General features: G+C 36.2%; 1 protein-coding gene across 1 annotated transcript in view; it reads left to right on the forward strand.

The window, feature by feature from the left end:
- Nucleotides 1-16,628, forward strand: part of TFCP2L1 (transcription factor CP2 like 1) — a 56,345-nt gene extending 39,717 nt beyond the window's left edge. Inside the window, exons 13-15 of the mRNA XM_051985723.1 lie at nt 2,563-2,705; nt 7,141-7,192; nt 8,980-16,628. Coding sequence (XP_051841683.1) covers nt 2,563-2,705; nt 7,141-7,192; nt 8,980-9,026 — 242 coding nt within the window. The 3' untranslated portion in view covers nt 9,027-16,628. The remainder of the gene's footprint in view (nt 1-2,562; nt 2,706-7,140; nt 7,193-8,979) is intronic.
- The last annotated feature ends 324 nt before the right edge of the window (nt 16,629-16,952 follow it).

Consider the following 16,952-nt stretch of genomic DNA (forward strand, 5'->3'; position numbering starts at 1 on the left):
GGACATCTTATCACATGACTTCAACCATAAGGCAATCATATGAACCTGGCTTTAAGGCTCTTATACATTTTTTGTCCCAAGATTTTTACTTGATAGACTTCTTTGAGCTCTTATAGTCATTGGTGTTGAGTAAGATATCAAGAAAACAGATTTTCTTTTTCTTCCAATCTCATTGGCAAATTGAGTAAAGACAGGTAGTCCTAATAAATACAGGAACCTTGCAGCTAAGCCAGATGTAGATCAGAAGCCCTAGATTACTACAGTTTGAAGAGTAGTTAAATATTGGAAAGCCAGTTGTTTGCTCCAGAGTATGTGCCTTCCTTGTTGAAATAATATGGTTGACATTCAAGTAACTTTATAGCCCTTAGCCAGTTAATGTAATATAACTATTTCTAGAGTCCTAGAGGTTGACTGGCCTTTCACATCTATACCTTCAGAGCAACAAACATTCACAAATGTTTGTTGTCAAAATTTTCATGTACTCTATACTCAAAGTATTTTTTAAACCCCAATAACCTTTTTAAATTCTCATTTCATTTGTTAGAATTTTTTAAATGGAGCTGGAAAGAATTTTCTATATGTAATAGAAGAGAGAATATGTAGGGTAGGATGGTTTCTGTCTATAGTCTCTGCTACTAAGGCTAGTGGATCTATGGAATCTGGAAGCTTTCAACAATAGCAGGGTTAAAGCCAGTTGAAGATCTGCACTAATTTTGACAACAATATAGTGAGTCCTTGGGAAAAGAGGGCTCCCAGGTTACATAAAGAGAAGGGAACTAGACCAGATTGAAAACAAAGCTTCCCTGTCAGTCAACAATGGGATTGAGTGAAATAGGGAAATTTAGTCTCCATAAAAAGAGTAATTGCCTATCCTGTTAATGAATGGCCAAAGAAAAATTCTTACCTGAGAAATGCCTTTTTTTAGAATGCTTTGTCTATTTTTTTTTTTTGCATTTAAAAATGTTTTATTGATGTTCTCTTTTTTAATATGTATCATACCTACTTTTTGCCTCTGTATAAGAAATCCCTCTTTTAACATAATTTTTTTGGTAACAATAAAAATGATGAGAGAGATAGTATCAATGCCGATTATTACTATGTTAGCTAACATTTCTATAGTGCTTTTAAATTGCAAAACCCTTCACATATATTATTTCATTTGACTGTCACAAGCAGTCCTATGAGAGAATGTCTGTATGAGGGAAACTGTGGCTGAGAATGGTTAAGTGACTTGCTTAGAGTCACATACACAGCTATTAAATGGTCGAGGATTTGAAATAGGTTCTTCCTGACTCAAGTTATTCATTAAAGAAGGACTCAGTATAACCAAGCAACTTCACATCTCCTTGAATGACCCAGAGTAAATGCTTTTTTAATTAGAATCCAGCTGTTGTAATAAACCATGCAGTTCTTATTCTTTATAACCTAAAGTGCCTGCTTGGGTGTTGTTTGCATTGTGGGGGAGGAGTATAAGAAAGGAACAGGTAAACTGAACTCTTTCCAGTACTTTTGTTTGGTCATTAAACATCATTTGTCTTATGATTGCTTTGACTCTCCTCCTGCCCCCCCAACATACAAATTATCCATTAAGTGAAACAATATAAAATGATCTAGAAGCACGGTGGGAAAAGTAATAATGTCTTCTCCCTTATTCCTAATGGATTATCTTGCTAATTTGCAATAAAGGAGGTACAGTGACTCTCTTTCATGTATTATAGCTAATAATGTACTCATTATAACCATATTCTACTCTAATAAGTCATTTGAAGGACCATCCTTTGGGAGTATGTGATGATGTGGTTTATGTTTTTGTCAGGAAACATTCTTTAAATTTTTTTTTTTATTATTTTGCACTTATCACCCTCTCCATGAGCAAAGTAGAGCAGAAAAAAAAAAGATTGTATATAGAACTATGAATCTCTATTATGTATAACTATCGTATGTAAGATAGTTATACATAGTAGAGATTCATATATAAAATATATAAAGTCACCCTGTTTATTTCAAAGCTATCTTGTTTGTGTTTCTTTCTGTCTGAATTTACTTCTAATCTTATGTGGATTCTCTTTTAAATGCTTCATTGACTTATTATTTTTCATTTTTTGACAATACTCTTTCTTTTCCTCTTCACCCCTCCCTCCATTGAAAAAAGAAAAACAGAGGCTTTGTAATGAATAATCATGATCTGACAAAACAAACCCATACATTTGTCATGGCTGAAAACGTATACCTCTTTCTGCAGCTTGAAGCCCAGCCTCTCTCAGTAAGGAGATGAGGAACTTGTTTTTGGCATTAGTCCCCTGAAACTGTGATTGATTATTACATTGCTTGATGTTCTTAAGACTTTAAAAACATTTTTGGTGTTGTTTTTATTGTATAAATGTTTCACTTGCTTTTGCTAAGTGTCCATTCTTTAAAACAGAAAAGCGAGATATTATTTTTCCATGGATCTGTATAGACTTCTGCTCACTTAGGTAATTAGTTACAAGTAGTTTATTCCTTTGAGAACAACCTTTTCAAAAGAGCTAGCTAAAAGTATTTTCTTGTTTTTTCTCTCTACAGTGTACCATGCTATCTTTTTGGAAGAACTGACCACTTTGGAGTTAATTGAGAAGATTGCAAACCTTTATAGCATTTCCCCTCAGCATATTAACAGAGTCTACAGACAGGGACCAACAGGAATCCATGTAGTGGTGAGCAATGAGGTAAGGACCATCTGACACCAAGTATCAGAGTTCAGCAGCTGCCTGACCTTTATTCCTCTTAAGTTGGGGTGACCTTTTGGACTGTGGTGAGATCCTGGACAAAGTTGCCTGAAGTAAAGATTGGGGGGAGGAAAATGCAGGGTATAGATAGGCTATAGCTAGCTTTTTTCTTTTTAGACATGATAGGAGTTATAATTTCAATATAGAGTGATCTTTCAGAGATATGGCCTTGTTTAGGAAGAAACTTGAAGATGGAAGACTCATTTCCATTTCACATAGGATTTTTAGCACCCCATCACCTCACAATCCTTTCCTTTAAGACCAATGATTTGTGAAGTAGGCAGGGCATGAAATCTTAAATGACTTAAACATATCCATATGGCTACTAAGGGAAAGTCAAGAAATCCTAAATGTCAGGCCACTTCCCTTTCTATTATACCACACTTCTCCTTTGAGAAAAATCCCATTTGGGGCAGCTGGTTGGTGGAGTAGAAAGATCACCAGCCCTGAAGTCAGGAGGACCTGAGTTCAAATGTGGCCTCAGACACTTAACACTTCCTAGCCCTGGCCAAAGCCTAATTGCCTCAGGGAGAGAGAGAGAGAGAGAGAGAGAGAGAGAGAGGAAAAATTCAATTTACAGTAAAAGTTGTATAATAATACTATAATACTACTTATAAAATAAGACAAAAGGTGGAAATGAATGGTCTGGCCATTAAGTGCTATCTATCCAAGTTTAGAAAAAGAAGAGATCACTCTCTTACTATAGGGGGTCTGTCAGTGCAAGTTTCATTGGGAAGACTGAATCTTGAAGGGTAAGTATTTTTGGTCTGCTGAGAAGAAGATGATGCACTAAAAATGACATGGTCCTTTTAACAATCCTATAGGTTAAACCACTAACAACCAGGATTAAGATAGATAGTTCAGGATAGAGGCAATGCTACATAATAACAAAAACACTAGTCCTGGAGTCAGGAGAATGGTTTTGATTCCCACCTCCAATATTTGTTAGGCTCTGTTACCCTGGCCAAGCCTTACTTTCTGATCCTCAGATTCCTTATCTACAATATGAAAATAATAAAATTTGCACTATTTTCACTAAAAATTTTTTTTCTTTGAGGAAAGTGCTGCTGTAAATCAATGTTTATTATGGTATTTCATTATTACCCACATGAAAATTTAAATACAAAGGCTCTCTTGGCCAGCATGTATATCTACAGCATCTGTCTATTTGTCCTTCTGTATATAGCAGAAGAAGCTTATAATCAAGAATTTATATGTTTTGCTGTTACAGAAACCTTGATATCTTATATTATTTACATTTGTATGCTGCTTTTATCCCCATTTTACAGTTGAGGAAACTGAAACTGAGACACATTTAGAGAGTTATACAAGTAGAAGTGTCTAAGATGGGATTCAAGTACAAGTCTTTTTGGATCCACATGTAACATTTTCTCCATAGAATCATTTAGCAAGCTAGTTTCTGTATTTGGTGCTGACTCCTTGGGGCAAAAAGAAGAAGAAGAAGGCCGCAGGTTGGGTAATTGAAGTAATAGCTGTGTTCTTCCAAAGCTCTTGGCAGCACAAGAATAAGAAAGTTTCCCAGGATCTTGAGACAAAGAAGTCCAAAAGAAGGAACCCTATTATTTGGCTTTTAAAAACAAATCACTGTTTATTAAGACCAAAACCAAAAAAACAAACAAACAAAAAAAAAAAAAAAAAAAAAAAAAAACTCTAGTACCCAGACCCTGCAATTTTGCGGGCCACAGTCCTGTAAGGAAATTCATTGAATAACATCTTGTTCAAAGACCCAGCTGGTTAAAGCAAGTGAAACAAAGCAGAGTTCAAATGTGGCCTGGATTTAAGCAGGCAGTGCTTATTCTGCAAAGGCTTCTTGCCTTTTTGCCCTGATTAAATTAGAAAGTTTCAACTCTAATCATCTCAAAATGCTTTGAGGCAGCCCTGGTGAGGAATTGCCTTGACTTCTTTGGGAATAAGGAGACTAAATGCAATACTTAAGTTACTGATTAACAATGTATATGGCTTTATTTGGGGGCTTTCATGGCCAAGCAGCAGGACAGCCAGAGTAATAGATGGAGCAAACAAGAGGAACAATATAAACATACTTCATGCTTCATTAAGCACTTGAAGTGGGTATATGTGTGTGTGTGGGGAGAGGGGGGGAGGTTGGGGAGGAGATGCTAGGGAATGATCAAACCCAAATGATCATATTCACATTCTTTTGTTGTTGAATTTTTATTCAGAGAGTTTTGTGACCTTTTAAAAAAAGTTAGTTATAGATTTAAAGCAGAATGTCATTTTGTCATTTTAAAGATTGGCCAGTGAGGCTTGGAGAAAGATTGTGAACTTGCATAATAACCAAGTGTGGAATCAACATTCAGATCCTTAGTCCATTAGAATAAATGATGCATGTTGTCTCTTTCCTGTGCACTGGTATCTGCCATATATACCCTCTCCCTCCTTTTGTTAGCTGATATACAGTTATCAACTATACTATCAGATTGTAAGATTATTGAATTTAAGGATAATTTCTATTCCCAAATGTGCTCCTTGATTATCCAGTTCACTCCTTTTGGGTAAGAAAAGAATAGAAAAAGGCTAAGATGAAAGACAGTAAGTTGGATGAGATTTCAGATCCAGAAACATCACAATTCTTTCCTAGATCCCAAGGCTTCTTAACAGAGGGCTTAACCTCTTTTCATATCCTCTCTAGGTTCTACATCTTGCTCCTTAGAGATCACAATTTTTATATTTCTCTCATTCAGGTATAGCTACAGATCCCATTACATCTTTGAGATAGGGAAATCTTAGATTAGGAAATTCTCTTTACCAGTGAAGATCAGAGCTTTCTCTGCAGCTTATATTATTACAGAATTGCCTGCAGCACTTGACTTTCCCCCTAAATGCCTTCCTAAATTCTAAGTTAAAGCCAAATCTATGTAGAGTTGTCCATACCACTAAATTCATTGCACTCTCCCTTCCCCCATCAAAAAAATGACATTGTAAATTCCTTGACAACAGGATTGGATCTTAGTTATTTTTATTTGACAGCAGTTGGCAAAATGCATTGCATATAATTAATGCATGATATTTTGTTATTTTAATAAATGGGTGAATATCACATTGTGTGAAAGAGAAGAACTGGAACTGTTTGGTATATAAGTGGGTTGTATTAGATAGCAAAAATAAGCTAAGGAGTTGGCTAAGGGTTGCATAGCAGAGCATTAGCCATATTTTGGAAGAAGACCCGAAGGAGATGAAGAAGGGATGGGGATAGGATTTTAGGAAAGGATTGATTGATGCAAGAGTATTTGCTGAGTTGGGTGGAGTGAGGTTGTTCCCAACAGAGAGTGTGGGAGCTTAAATGTTCTCTTTCATTGTTAATTATTCCATGACCCTATGCAGTTCTGCTTTTTTCCTCAGCTATACATATGCCACCTTTGGAGAACCTAGAGATGAAGAAGGTCCGTAACAAAGCCCTGAGCTCATTTCTTTCCATCTAGCCTAGGTTGACTTAAATGGCATCACTGGAACCTGCCAAGGCCTAATGAATTAAAGTCACTCTGATAGCAAAACACAGGCAGGGGAATGTTTGGGAATTCTTTCATTGGACACATCGGTGGCCCTTAAATTGAAGCACCAGAGAATATTTTAAAATGGCTATAATATATGTTTAACATATAAGGGAGAAGATGAGAGGAAGGGAGGGAGAAAAACTTGGAACTCAAGGTTTTGCAATATTGAATGTTGAAAACTATCTTTCCATGTGTTTTGATAATAATTTTTAAAAAGCTATTACTTAAAAAACAAAACAAAAAATAAAATAAAGTGGCCATATTTTTTTTTGTTTCAGCATTTTCTCCCCCTGGGTGTAGGCTTGCCATTAGTTTTTTCTTGCACTCCTTAGTGGAAAAAAATCATTAGAATTGTCCTCTATGCAGTAAACTCTGTGGGGAGAGAGAAGGGGAGCACATGTGTGCATGTGTTTAGACATCATAGAGCACTTGAATATTTGTAAAAAACTGTAATCTGTAAAAATGTTATCCTATTTAATTCTCATAACAACCTTAGGAGGTAGTTGCTATTATTATCCCCTTTTGCAGATGAGGAAACTGAGGATCACAGAGATTTAAATGTTATTCACACAGCTACTATTGGGGTAGAATTTGAACTCAGTTCTTTCTGATTCCAAGTCCAGGACTCTGACTATCCGTCTGTCTCCTCAAAATATAATCATGGAGATTTCTGTTATCATTTATGTGCTCCCCTCTGGGGAATCTTGATTTGTCCAGTTACCTACAGATAATTAAAATTTTTGTGCAATCCAGTGTAACACAAAATTTTGTGCTACAGAATGGATTTTGTCCTACATGTCTAGGTTGCTGATGGAAGGTCCATTTTTTTGTGTGTTTTTCAGATGGTGCAGAATTTCCAAGATGAATCTTGTTTTGTTATCAGCACATTAAAAGGTATGATTTCTTTTACATTTAAAAAAAAGTGCTTTTGATTGCAGTGTAATGATCACAAGAAATTGTGAGGGCAGATTGAAATAGGGAGCAAAGAGTGAAGTCTACCCAGGTCTGAGGCTCCCTCTCATGAGAGATCTTGTGTGTGTGTGTGTGTGTGTGTGTGTGTGATGGGGGAGACACATGGTGTCAGTGGGTTTGTCCTGAAACATACTACCAAGAAGGGAAATTTAGATGAGTGAAATTGTGTTGACCTAAATGTAATTTCTGAAATTTGAAAGAGGAGGCTTATGAAAAGAGCTCTGTATTGTTCCTTGGATATCAAATAGTCTTTCCAAGCTTGAAAACAGGTAGATACAGGTAGAAATATATGAAATAGTTCCTTTAAATAAAAGTTGAGAGAACAGGAAACAACCATTCAAAGTATTAGCCTGCACACATGGTTTTCAAATGATGGATTTCATAAGTGACCTGAAGCTTCCAATCACGGGATTAATTTTTGTAACCGATGACATTGGCCCGAGAAAAGTCATAGCTTTGTTGTTTGGCTTCTGAAACAAATTTTTGGGTGCTAAGAGCACTCCGTGTTTTTTGGCCTGCCAAGATCCTTTTTTAGGTAAGGTTAATTAAAACAACTTGGAAATACATACCTTGTATTTTCAGTGATTTGATTCTGAACAACCGCCAGTTCTCTTATTCTGACTAAAGTCAAACTATTTTGTCTTTAATGACTGAAAGGGAGGGACATTACAGTGATGGCTTCAGAAGCTCAGCAAATATCCCTGAGATGATCCTGGGAGACATCATTGGAAACACTTTTAGGAGACTCCTTCAAATCCTTGTTATTTACTATGGCTTGGCAAAACTAATTAAATAAAAAAAGTTCCAGCAAATAAAAATATATGTTTAGCCAACTTGCCAATTCTACCCCATATTTTGTAAATGATACCTAAAGGGCTGGTATGAGGAACTTGAGAAAAGGATTTTTCTTGGGAGTGGTAGGCTAGGAGGAAATACCTTTTTAGAATTTTGCTCAGGGAGCCCATATAATAGATTTATTCCCTTGACCCAGACCTTAGCAGAATGTGGTGACCCAATAAATGATGGAATAGTCTATAGTTTCAGTTGTTAATATCTTCTCATGCCCTTATTCTGATTTGTGTATGCTATCTAAGCTTCTCAGCTTATTTTCAAGTTGAATATATTTTGGGGCTTACTATTGATGAACTGTAATATAGCAGACCAAAGGGGAAAACTTCTTGGTTATTAAGAAATGCACGGACTAAGTATCAACCAGTTTGGCAACTCTTTATATAGCAGAAGGATATGCCTGCCATTTTTAAAAAACAAGATTAATTTAGGATATTTAGCTTTTATAAATCAACTGAGAATCTTTGATTCTCAGAATTTTGATTGGATTTTGATTGAGAATTTTGATTTAAAAATCTTTGATTCCCAAAATTATCAATTTCTTTTGTTTTTATGGCACTTAGATTTCCCAGTACATCCTCCTCTCTATTCCTTCCATTAGAGAGCAATTTCTTGTGACAAAGAAGGGAAAAAAAGTTTTGTAAAACTAACCAACACATTGAAGAAGTCTGATATTATAGATGATATTCTTTATGCAAAGAAAAAGTATGGGTTGAAAGGAGAGGGTAGAGAAGTAACATATCTCTGCTTTGAAGTCAAGCTTTGATTATAATTTCATAGCAGGATGCTATGTTTTTCAACGTGTTAAATAATTCTTTGGCCCTCTTTCTTGAAAAAAAATCCATGTTTCTCTATTGTAGCTGAAAGCAATGATGGCTACCACATCATCTTGAAATGCGGACTCTGAATGCCAGGATCCTTAACCACATCAGATTCCAAGGCACCTTTTTTTTCTCCTTTTCCCCTTCAACGTAGACATTACCCCAGCTGCAAAATACAGACTTGTTTGGAAAAACAAAACAAAACAAAAAAACCGAAAGCTCAAAGGGGATCACCACAAGTACAGAAAACAGTGATGATGACGACAGCTTGGCTGAGACAGAAGGACCCTGTCCAGAAAATGTGCTCCTGTCCCCTCCCTCACTCCTCTGTCCTCAAGCCTTCCAAGATCTTCAATTTTCTCATCCTTGCTTATTGGCTTTGTCATTCTAGAGTGAAAAAAAAAAAAAAAACAACAAAAAAAACAACAGCACTCATTTTTTTTCCTTTCTGAAACTTGTCCTGGGGAAGAGGCTGGGTTTAATTTTTTTTTTTTTTTTTTTTTTTGGATTCCTTGACTTCCCTTTTTCCCTGACTTCTATTTCATATCAGTACCTTCTCATTGGCTAAGTGGATCTGTGGATAGAATGACTCAAATGATGGATATTGGTGACTTGTCCTGCTGAGTCCTTCCTGAGATTTCTAGAAATACTTTTCCTTCCACTTGGAAAGAAGGAGGAATAACTCCATCTTTCTTTTCCTTTGGGATTTAATGATGTATTTGATGTTTGTGTTGTTATTCTGCCTCTGTTCCTCCTTCTTTTGCTATCAATGTTTCAAAATAATTTTATACATTTTTAAAGCATGGTATTACTCTCCCAGAACATGCTTTGTTGCAGTCATATCTTTTTAAAATACCCCACATTGTGTGTATTATCTCTTACGCAGATAAATGCTCTTTCTGAAGACTTGAGAGCCCCAGGGGTGAGATTGGATCATTTTTTTAAAGGATTTCATAGCTAAAGAAATTGAATGTTGACTTTCACAAAGGATAATTGAAATGGGGCTCAGCCACTGTAGTTTGGTTTGCTTTTATATTTATCTTTTCTTTTAAGCATTTGTGAGATTGGTGATAGCTGGGAAAGAAAAAGCCCCTGAATTTTTAGTTAACCCTGAAACAGTTTTGACAATCATGGTACTTGAGTTTTCAGGTTTACATATAAAATTTAACTGGGGATTGATTGACCTTTGTGAATATTATTGATTCCACTAGCTTTGATAAGATTTTTTTTTTCCTACTTATTACATGTCATAGGTTTGGTTTATTTCATCTGTAGCAGAAAATTTAAAGCAGTCCTGATTGAAGATATGGAAGAGATTAGATGATACTTTAATGTCCCTTATAATTCTTAGAACCTCAATGAAGTAGTGTGAGGCTTATGTTCACTTCAAAAATTCTAGCTCTTAGATCTGCAATGGTTCACAATTTGAATGAGTTTGGCCAAGTGAAATTGGATTAGACTATTGTTTGTGAATGGTTCCTTAATCCAGTAAAACCGATTGTGTGGGAGCCTTAAACTATCTGGTTGTAAAGGGGATGAAAGCCCTTGGAATGCTTTAAGTGAAACACAGGATATGTTGTGCTGGTGGCCTAAGATGTTACTTGTTTTTTGTTCATTTAGAGTTTTTTCTCTTTTCTCTCATTTAAATTATTTTTCCACTCCATGTACTTCATGACTTATAAAGTCGGCAGTACCTACTTCATGACTTATAAAGTCGGCAGTATCTACTGATTGTGCCCGATGAAGCCTTTCTCCTTCCTTAGCCCATCTGAATAGCATATATTGTCTTGTGGTGCTTTTAAAATGTTTTAGTGAGTTTTTCAAATTGTTAGTTGATTTGATCATCACTAAGATGATGTGAAGTAGACCCAGGGCAACTTTATTCCCATTTGACAATTAGAAAATCTGAAACAGATGAATTGTTTAAGGTTATGCACTTTGTGGCAAAACTGGAATTAGAACTCCAATCTTTTGAATTCTGGCCGGTGGCTCTTTTGAGTGGACCATCAGTCATTCAGCATTTATTAACTACCTGTTATGCTAGGGTTTAGTAAGGATGCAAATACAAAGAATGAAATAAGTTTCTACTCTTGAGGAGTTTAACAAGACACTTTCTTGAGGAGAAATAAAGGGTTGTCAGCATGGAAATCCCACACTCACCTTTGCCTTTAAGTCGGTAGAACAACAATAATAAAATTTAATTATAAAAGAAAATATAACTATAAAAGAGGATTCCATTCTTCCCTTCAGAATTTTTTTCAGGGCTCTCACTTTTAATAGCAAAGTGACTTGACTCTTTGAGGAACTTTGGGGAGGTCAAGAGTAAGTGGGTGGGCTGGATTGGAAACCCCCACCCTCACTGCAGAAAACTTGTTCCCTTTGGTGACCCCTTCCTTATTCTGCCTCCAGGGTGCTGGTGGAGAGTTATTTACTTGCTGTGAGCTTTCACCCATTCTGCTCACAAATCTCCCAAGTCAAGGGTTGCTTCAGGGAAGGGCCTGAATGACTAAATGTCAGAAAATCATTAACAAGTTAGGGTTGCCAAAAAAGTGGGAAAAAAAAGTTGGTTTTTTTTTTCCTCCTTCTATTGACGTAGTCAGTAGTGCAGAGGAAAATAGCCCCCAGGTTATAGAAACAAAAGCATACAGGGAATGCAAAGTAAGAGACAGATAGATGAATGTCTCAGCAATAATGTATCATCATGTCTTCTTTCCCTGGTTAAATATATAGAATGTCTATATATACACATGTCTCTTTCTCTATATTTTGGGGCTAAAGCCCTAAGTAACCTTAACTTTAACCATTAAGATTTGGCTAATATGAAAGTTTTGGGGGGAAAGTTATTTTTGCTGCCTGGTCATTAAATTAGCATGGTCCTAAAAAAAAAAAATCAGTTAATTAAAAAACAGAATAAAATACCTCATGATATAAAAAAATTAACAAGCCCTCCTATTTGCCTTTCACAAAACTTCTCATTATTTGGGCATTAGATGGGATTTGGACGTTAGTAGCATTGGATAGTATTGTGTTAATATAAATGCATACATACCTAGTGAAGAGTGTTTATATTCCTCAGGCCTGATTTTTTCCAAGAAGACTGGCCTCTGGGTTACTGTTAACTAGATCAGCTAGTTCTTTGAATTCCCGAATACTATTATCATAGAACAAGCTTTCAAAAGTGGATAAAACAATAATAAAATAATGGAGTCATATTTGTGAGGAAAATAATTTTTTTGAGACTGCTCCATTCACTATTTTAGGATGTTGTATATATTTGATATATGCATTACAAAAATGGAGTATAATGGCTGTGAAAAATTCTTGCCAGTTTGTTCCCTATCTTGTACCTCAAAGAGGTATGGAAATGGGTTAGCATTCTGAATTACCATTCTGGATTTAAATTCTTAGCATAGAGGATCCAGTACTCATTGTACTTGCTCACTTGAAGGGATCACTTAGGATCTGTGATCTGTCAGTACTAATTATTTTTATACCTCTGCCCAGTAGAGGAAAAAAATCACTGATTAAGAATACTTTTTACTTTGGGGAAAAAAAATTTATTAGCAAGTCATTTGAGCTCAAGCTTCTTGCTTTCTTGTCTGTGTTTCTGTACTACAAATATCCTAGCTCTAGGAATGTCACTGCTTGATAAGTGTTCTTATTTGGTCCTTATAATAATTTGATGAGTTGGAACCCATTTTAATATGGGAAAATTTATGTGAAAATCAAATTCTTAGATTGAGTGATTGGCCCAAAATTACCCAACTGGAAATTCCGTAAGTAGCATTTGAACCAGATATATCTTGTCTTGCTATTTGTTTAGAGTGCTTTCTTGAGTGTCCTTGGTTAGCAAATGGTAGAGGTCTATACATCTGTGTTTACTCAGGGCAGAATATTTTGTGAGAAAGCACCCACCCCCAACTCCCACAGGAATTGTTGAGTTTCCAAATTTTTTGACCTGGGCAAATGACCAGATCTACCTGTGACTGATCTCTGATAAATGGACTAGATTAGTTCAAATGTTTTCTAGTGGCTTAAGGTGTGAATTTAGAGAGTTTTATTGTAGTCTTCAGGATTTCTACAAGCCTTTGAAGAAGGGATATACTACCAGTAAATCCCCAGAGGACATTTAGGGGATCAATCATAGGGCTGGGGCCCAGAGAACCATTCTATTTGTAGCTGCTAATGCCTTCATTTGAACTGAAGATTGCTCAAGGCCACCTAAATCTGAATTTCTAGGTTATTTTTTTGGGGGGAGGGGGGAATAAGGGGATTGCATTTAGGACTTTGGGAAGTAGTTATACTATAATTAATCTTTTCTTTTGGGGGAACTTAAATTTTTAACAAGAGTAAAACAGCATAAATCAACTGCTGTTCTTTCTCAATAATATTTTACTTTGACAAGCAGTAGTGTATATATACACACATATAGGATATGTACTTATTATATATGGATATACTCGCATATATGTGGACATACTTACAGGTGTTATCTATTGATATTTTGCTCAGAGTTCAGGGAAAGCCATGTGTACGCCCTAGATCTTTCCCTACCACAAATTAATTAGAGCAGATTTTGCAAAATGAGGGAGAAGCAGTAATGGTGTAATGGACAGAGAGCTGGCCTGGGAGAAAGACTTGGATTCAAGACCTCTCCCCCCCTCCCCATATTATGGCCCCAGATAAGTCACTTAAATTCTCAGCCCTAAGAAACTCTTCAGCTCTGTAAGTTACAGAGATCTATACCAATGATTTTCCTCACTATATTGCTAAAATCTTGAGAAGTCCCGTCCCTATATTTGTCCCACATGAATAAACTTAGAACCACAGAAAGGTTGTGGTTTTTCCTAAGATTCTTAGTACTGTCTGTCAGGTGGACCACCTAGAGCCTACTTTTGTTCTCATCCTATTATAGAAAGTAAAAATATACCTCTGTATAATGTGATTGGGTTATAAATATTTTAAAGTCTTTGGTACTCTCTTCTCTTTGATTTTTGTTTTGTTTTGGCTTCCTGGGAGGAAGAGGGATTTGATTAAAGGCTGTGGAAATTTCTGAATATTAAGGCTTGGACTGGCAATGTCCAAGTTCTACTTTTTTATCTGCAAGAATAGAGGATCCCTAGAACAAATTCTAGGATGGGATAAGGAACCTTTTTTCTGCCAAAAGCCATATGGATATTTGTAACATCATTGATACAAAATTATCAACTTAAAAATTAGCCTGCTATATTTTGTCAAATAATTAACTCATCCCTAATGTGATGGCTGGAATTGTGGTTGTCTTGGTAGGGCTAGACCAAATGATTAGCCTGTGGGCCAAATGCCCCCTATCTCCTCCAGGTTGTGCTACAAGTGAGATTATCTGAGAAACTGTAACTGTGTTAATGGGAGAAGGGCTAAAATCAAAATTGCCTCTCTCCTATGTAATGTGCATTTTAAATGCCATATAAGGACAGGTCACCCTGCCTTTATTCAACCTGGAGTGACAAGGGCAGATTGTCACTAAGTCAACTGAAAGCTTAGGTTTCTAGCATAGTTTATGTTACTAAATGAATGATCTGGTTAGTCTCAGTTTCAGTGTAGGGAAAATGAGATTGTATGAAATGACTTTGAAAGTTCCCTTCTACTCTTTTTATTATTCTGTGGTTCTAAAGGTCTACATTTCAATATAAGTAGGAGGAGAGGATGGTGCCATGGCTTGGGGCAGGAAAAATAAGAGGATATACCTTTTTTCAATAAGTATTTTATTAAGCACCTAGCAGGTGCTAGATACTGTGCTAAGTACTGGGGATACAAAAACAGTTCCTGGTCACAAGGAGCTTACAGTTTAACTGTTTGAGGCTTCAGACAAAAACCTAGGCAATTCCCTTTTCCCTCTAGGCCAGTCTCTGGTGGACAATGGAAAGCCACAGTTGTTCCAAGGAAAAAGACCCCCGATCAGTGATGTGTTGACTTAACCAACTCCAACTAACTTTTTTTTCCTCCCTCCCTCCTTTCCCCTTTCCCTCGCTCCTTCCCTTCCTTCTTTCCTTCCTTCCCTCTTTCCCTTCTTTCCTTCCTTCTTTCCTTTCTTCCTTCCCTCTTTCCTTCCCTTCCTTCCTTCCCTCCTTCCTTCCCTCCTTCCCTGCCTTCCTTTCTTCCTTCCTTCTTTCCTTCTTTTCCTTCCTTCTTCCTTTTTCCTTTTTCCTTTCATTTTTCTTTTCTTTTTCTGTTCACACTTGGAGTCTCAGGGAGAAAGTAGGGACATGGCTGGAGGCTCTTTTGTGGTTGAGCCTTACAAAGGTCAACCTTGGTGTGGTCCCTCCCTCTTTCTTACATTACTGGGCTAGATCTTGATCAAATTTAGCTGGAGAACCTACTTGGAACTGCAGCTTTTACCTTTTAATATTATTGTGGCTCCTTAGTATAATTTAAATTCTTTTGCTTTTTCCCCTATGTTCTCTTCTCTATGTGAACAGATAAGGATTGAAGCCTGGTGATTCTTTGTAAATGTTCCCATTCCATATAATCTAGTCCTTACTAGGCTTTAAAAGAATCTATACTTAATTGAGGGAAGAATTTTGGACTTGAGATTGTAATGTGTTAACCTCTGTATTAACGTATATGTCCCTGTACATATGTTCTATCCATTTTAACTTCTAGTTAGCACCATTTATTGTCTTTTAATTAGCTATTGCTTTTGTACTCAAAAGATATCTTACTGTTCTTTCATTGTCTTTAAACAGAACTTATTCCATGGTTGTGCCTTACTCCAACTTGGTTTAAGCAATGTACCTTTATGAAGAAAGCTTTCTTTCTAAGAGAATTCTTATGGTTTCATAAGCTAGTTTATGGAAGATTTTTCAGTTCAGTACTACTTGAAAGCAAAGGGATTTGGGGAAAGTTCAGACAAAAATTAACCTTAAGCCTGGAATCAGTCTGAAGCAGTTGTGAAGACTACCCTATTTCAGGTAGATAGTGGAGAGTTATCCTGTTATCCAGAGCAGCTTGTCTGTACCTCCAGAGTTTCCAGTCTAGTTGAAAATGTATCTCATTAGCCCTGTTAGTAAAAATAGTTTTTAAATGGAAATTTCTTTATAAGCACTACTTGCCTAGATATTACTGTGATTGTGAAAGGTCTTTAGATACTACACTGATTGGGGGAAACAATTCTTTAGGTTGTTTAATTTAGGGCATATAAAAGAAAGGAGATTAGTTTTCCCTTCCTTTCTTTCCTAAGTTTAACATTAAAGTGTTATCTAATATTTGTAATACTAGTAGTATCTAATATGTGTATTTCAAATTATTGCATTTCTTTATATTTCTTAAGCCCTTAACTCTATTCTTCCCATTTTCATTTGATGTGGTTACCTTGCTTTTCTGTCTCCTTCCTTATTAATAAGTAGCTCTTTTCAGTTTGTTCCATTTGGGTGATTCTTTTCTAAAGGGCTATAGAAGTCTATCTCTTCCCTGAAGATTCAAGCATTAGATCAGAGTGGCTTTACCGGTTAGGTAGATGTGACTAAAGAAAGAGCACATGGAAAGTAGAGGATGGAGATTAAAGTGTAAACAGTCATCATACTGCCACGTTTTTGTACGTGAAATAAAGCATATTTTGCACTGGCTTATTGTACTGTTGTGCAGAAGAGAAATCTGTCTGGAATCTGTGCTTCAGTCAAAATGCAAATAAAATTTAATTTGTAAGAAAATTCTGTGGTCTGAGGCTTTGTATCTTTGAGTTTGATAAAAATGCATGAATCTTTTTGTATATTTGCACAGTGCTTGTCTACAGAGAGAACACAAAGGCTACCATCGTCTGGCAAGCATGACTGAGTTGACTATCTCCTTAGGATGCTGTAAATGTAAAGTCCTTTCTTGTCTTGTTTTCAGATAAATATACCTTCTGTGTTCTGAACATGCTTTATGCGTTCCTGCCTGTGTTCATATTGCTTCCATTTTGAAATCAATCCCCATATTCCCACATCCTTCAGCTTATATGAATTCTACTCATCCTTCAAATTTTACTTTCATGA

Source organism: Antechinus flavipes, chromosome 3, assembly GCF_016432865.1.
Source record: "Antechinus flavipes isolate AdamAnt ecotype Samford, QLD, Australia chromosome 3, AdamAnt_v2, whole genome shotgun sequence".
Taxonomy (NCBI): Eukaryota; Metazoa; Chordata; class Mammalia; order Dasyuromorphia; family Dasyuridae; genus Antechinus; species Antechinus flavipes.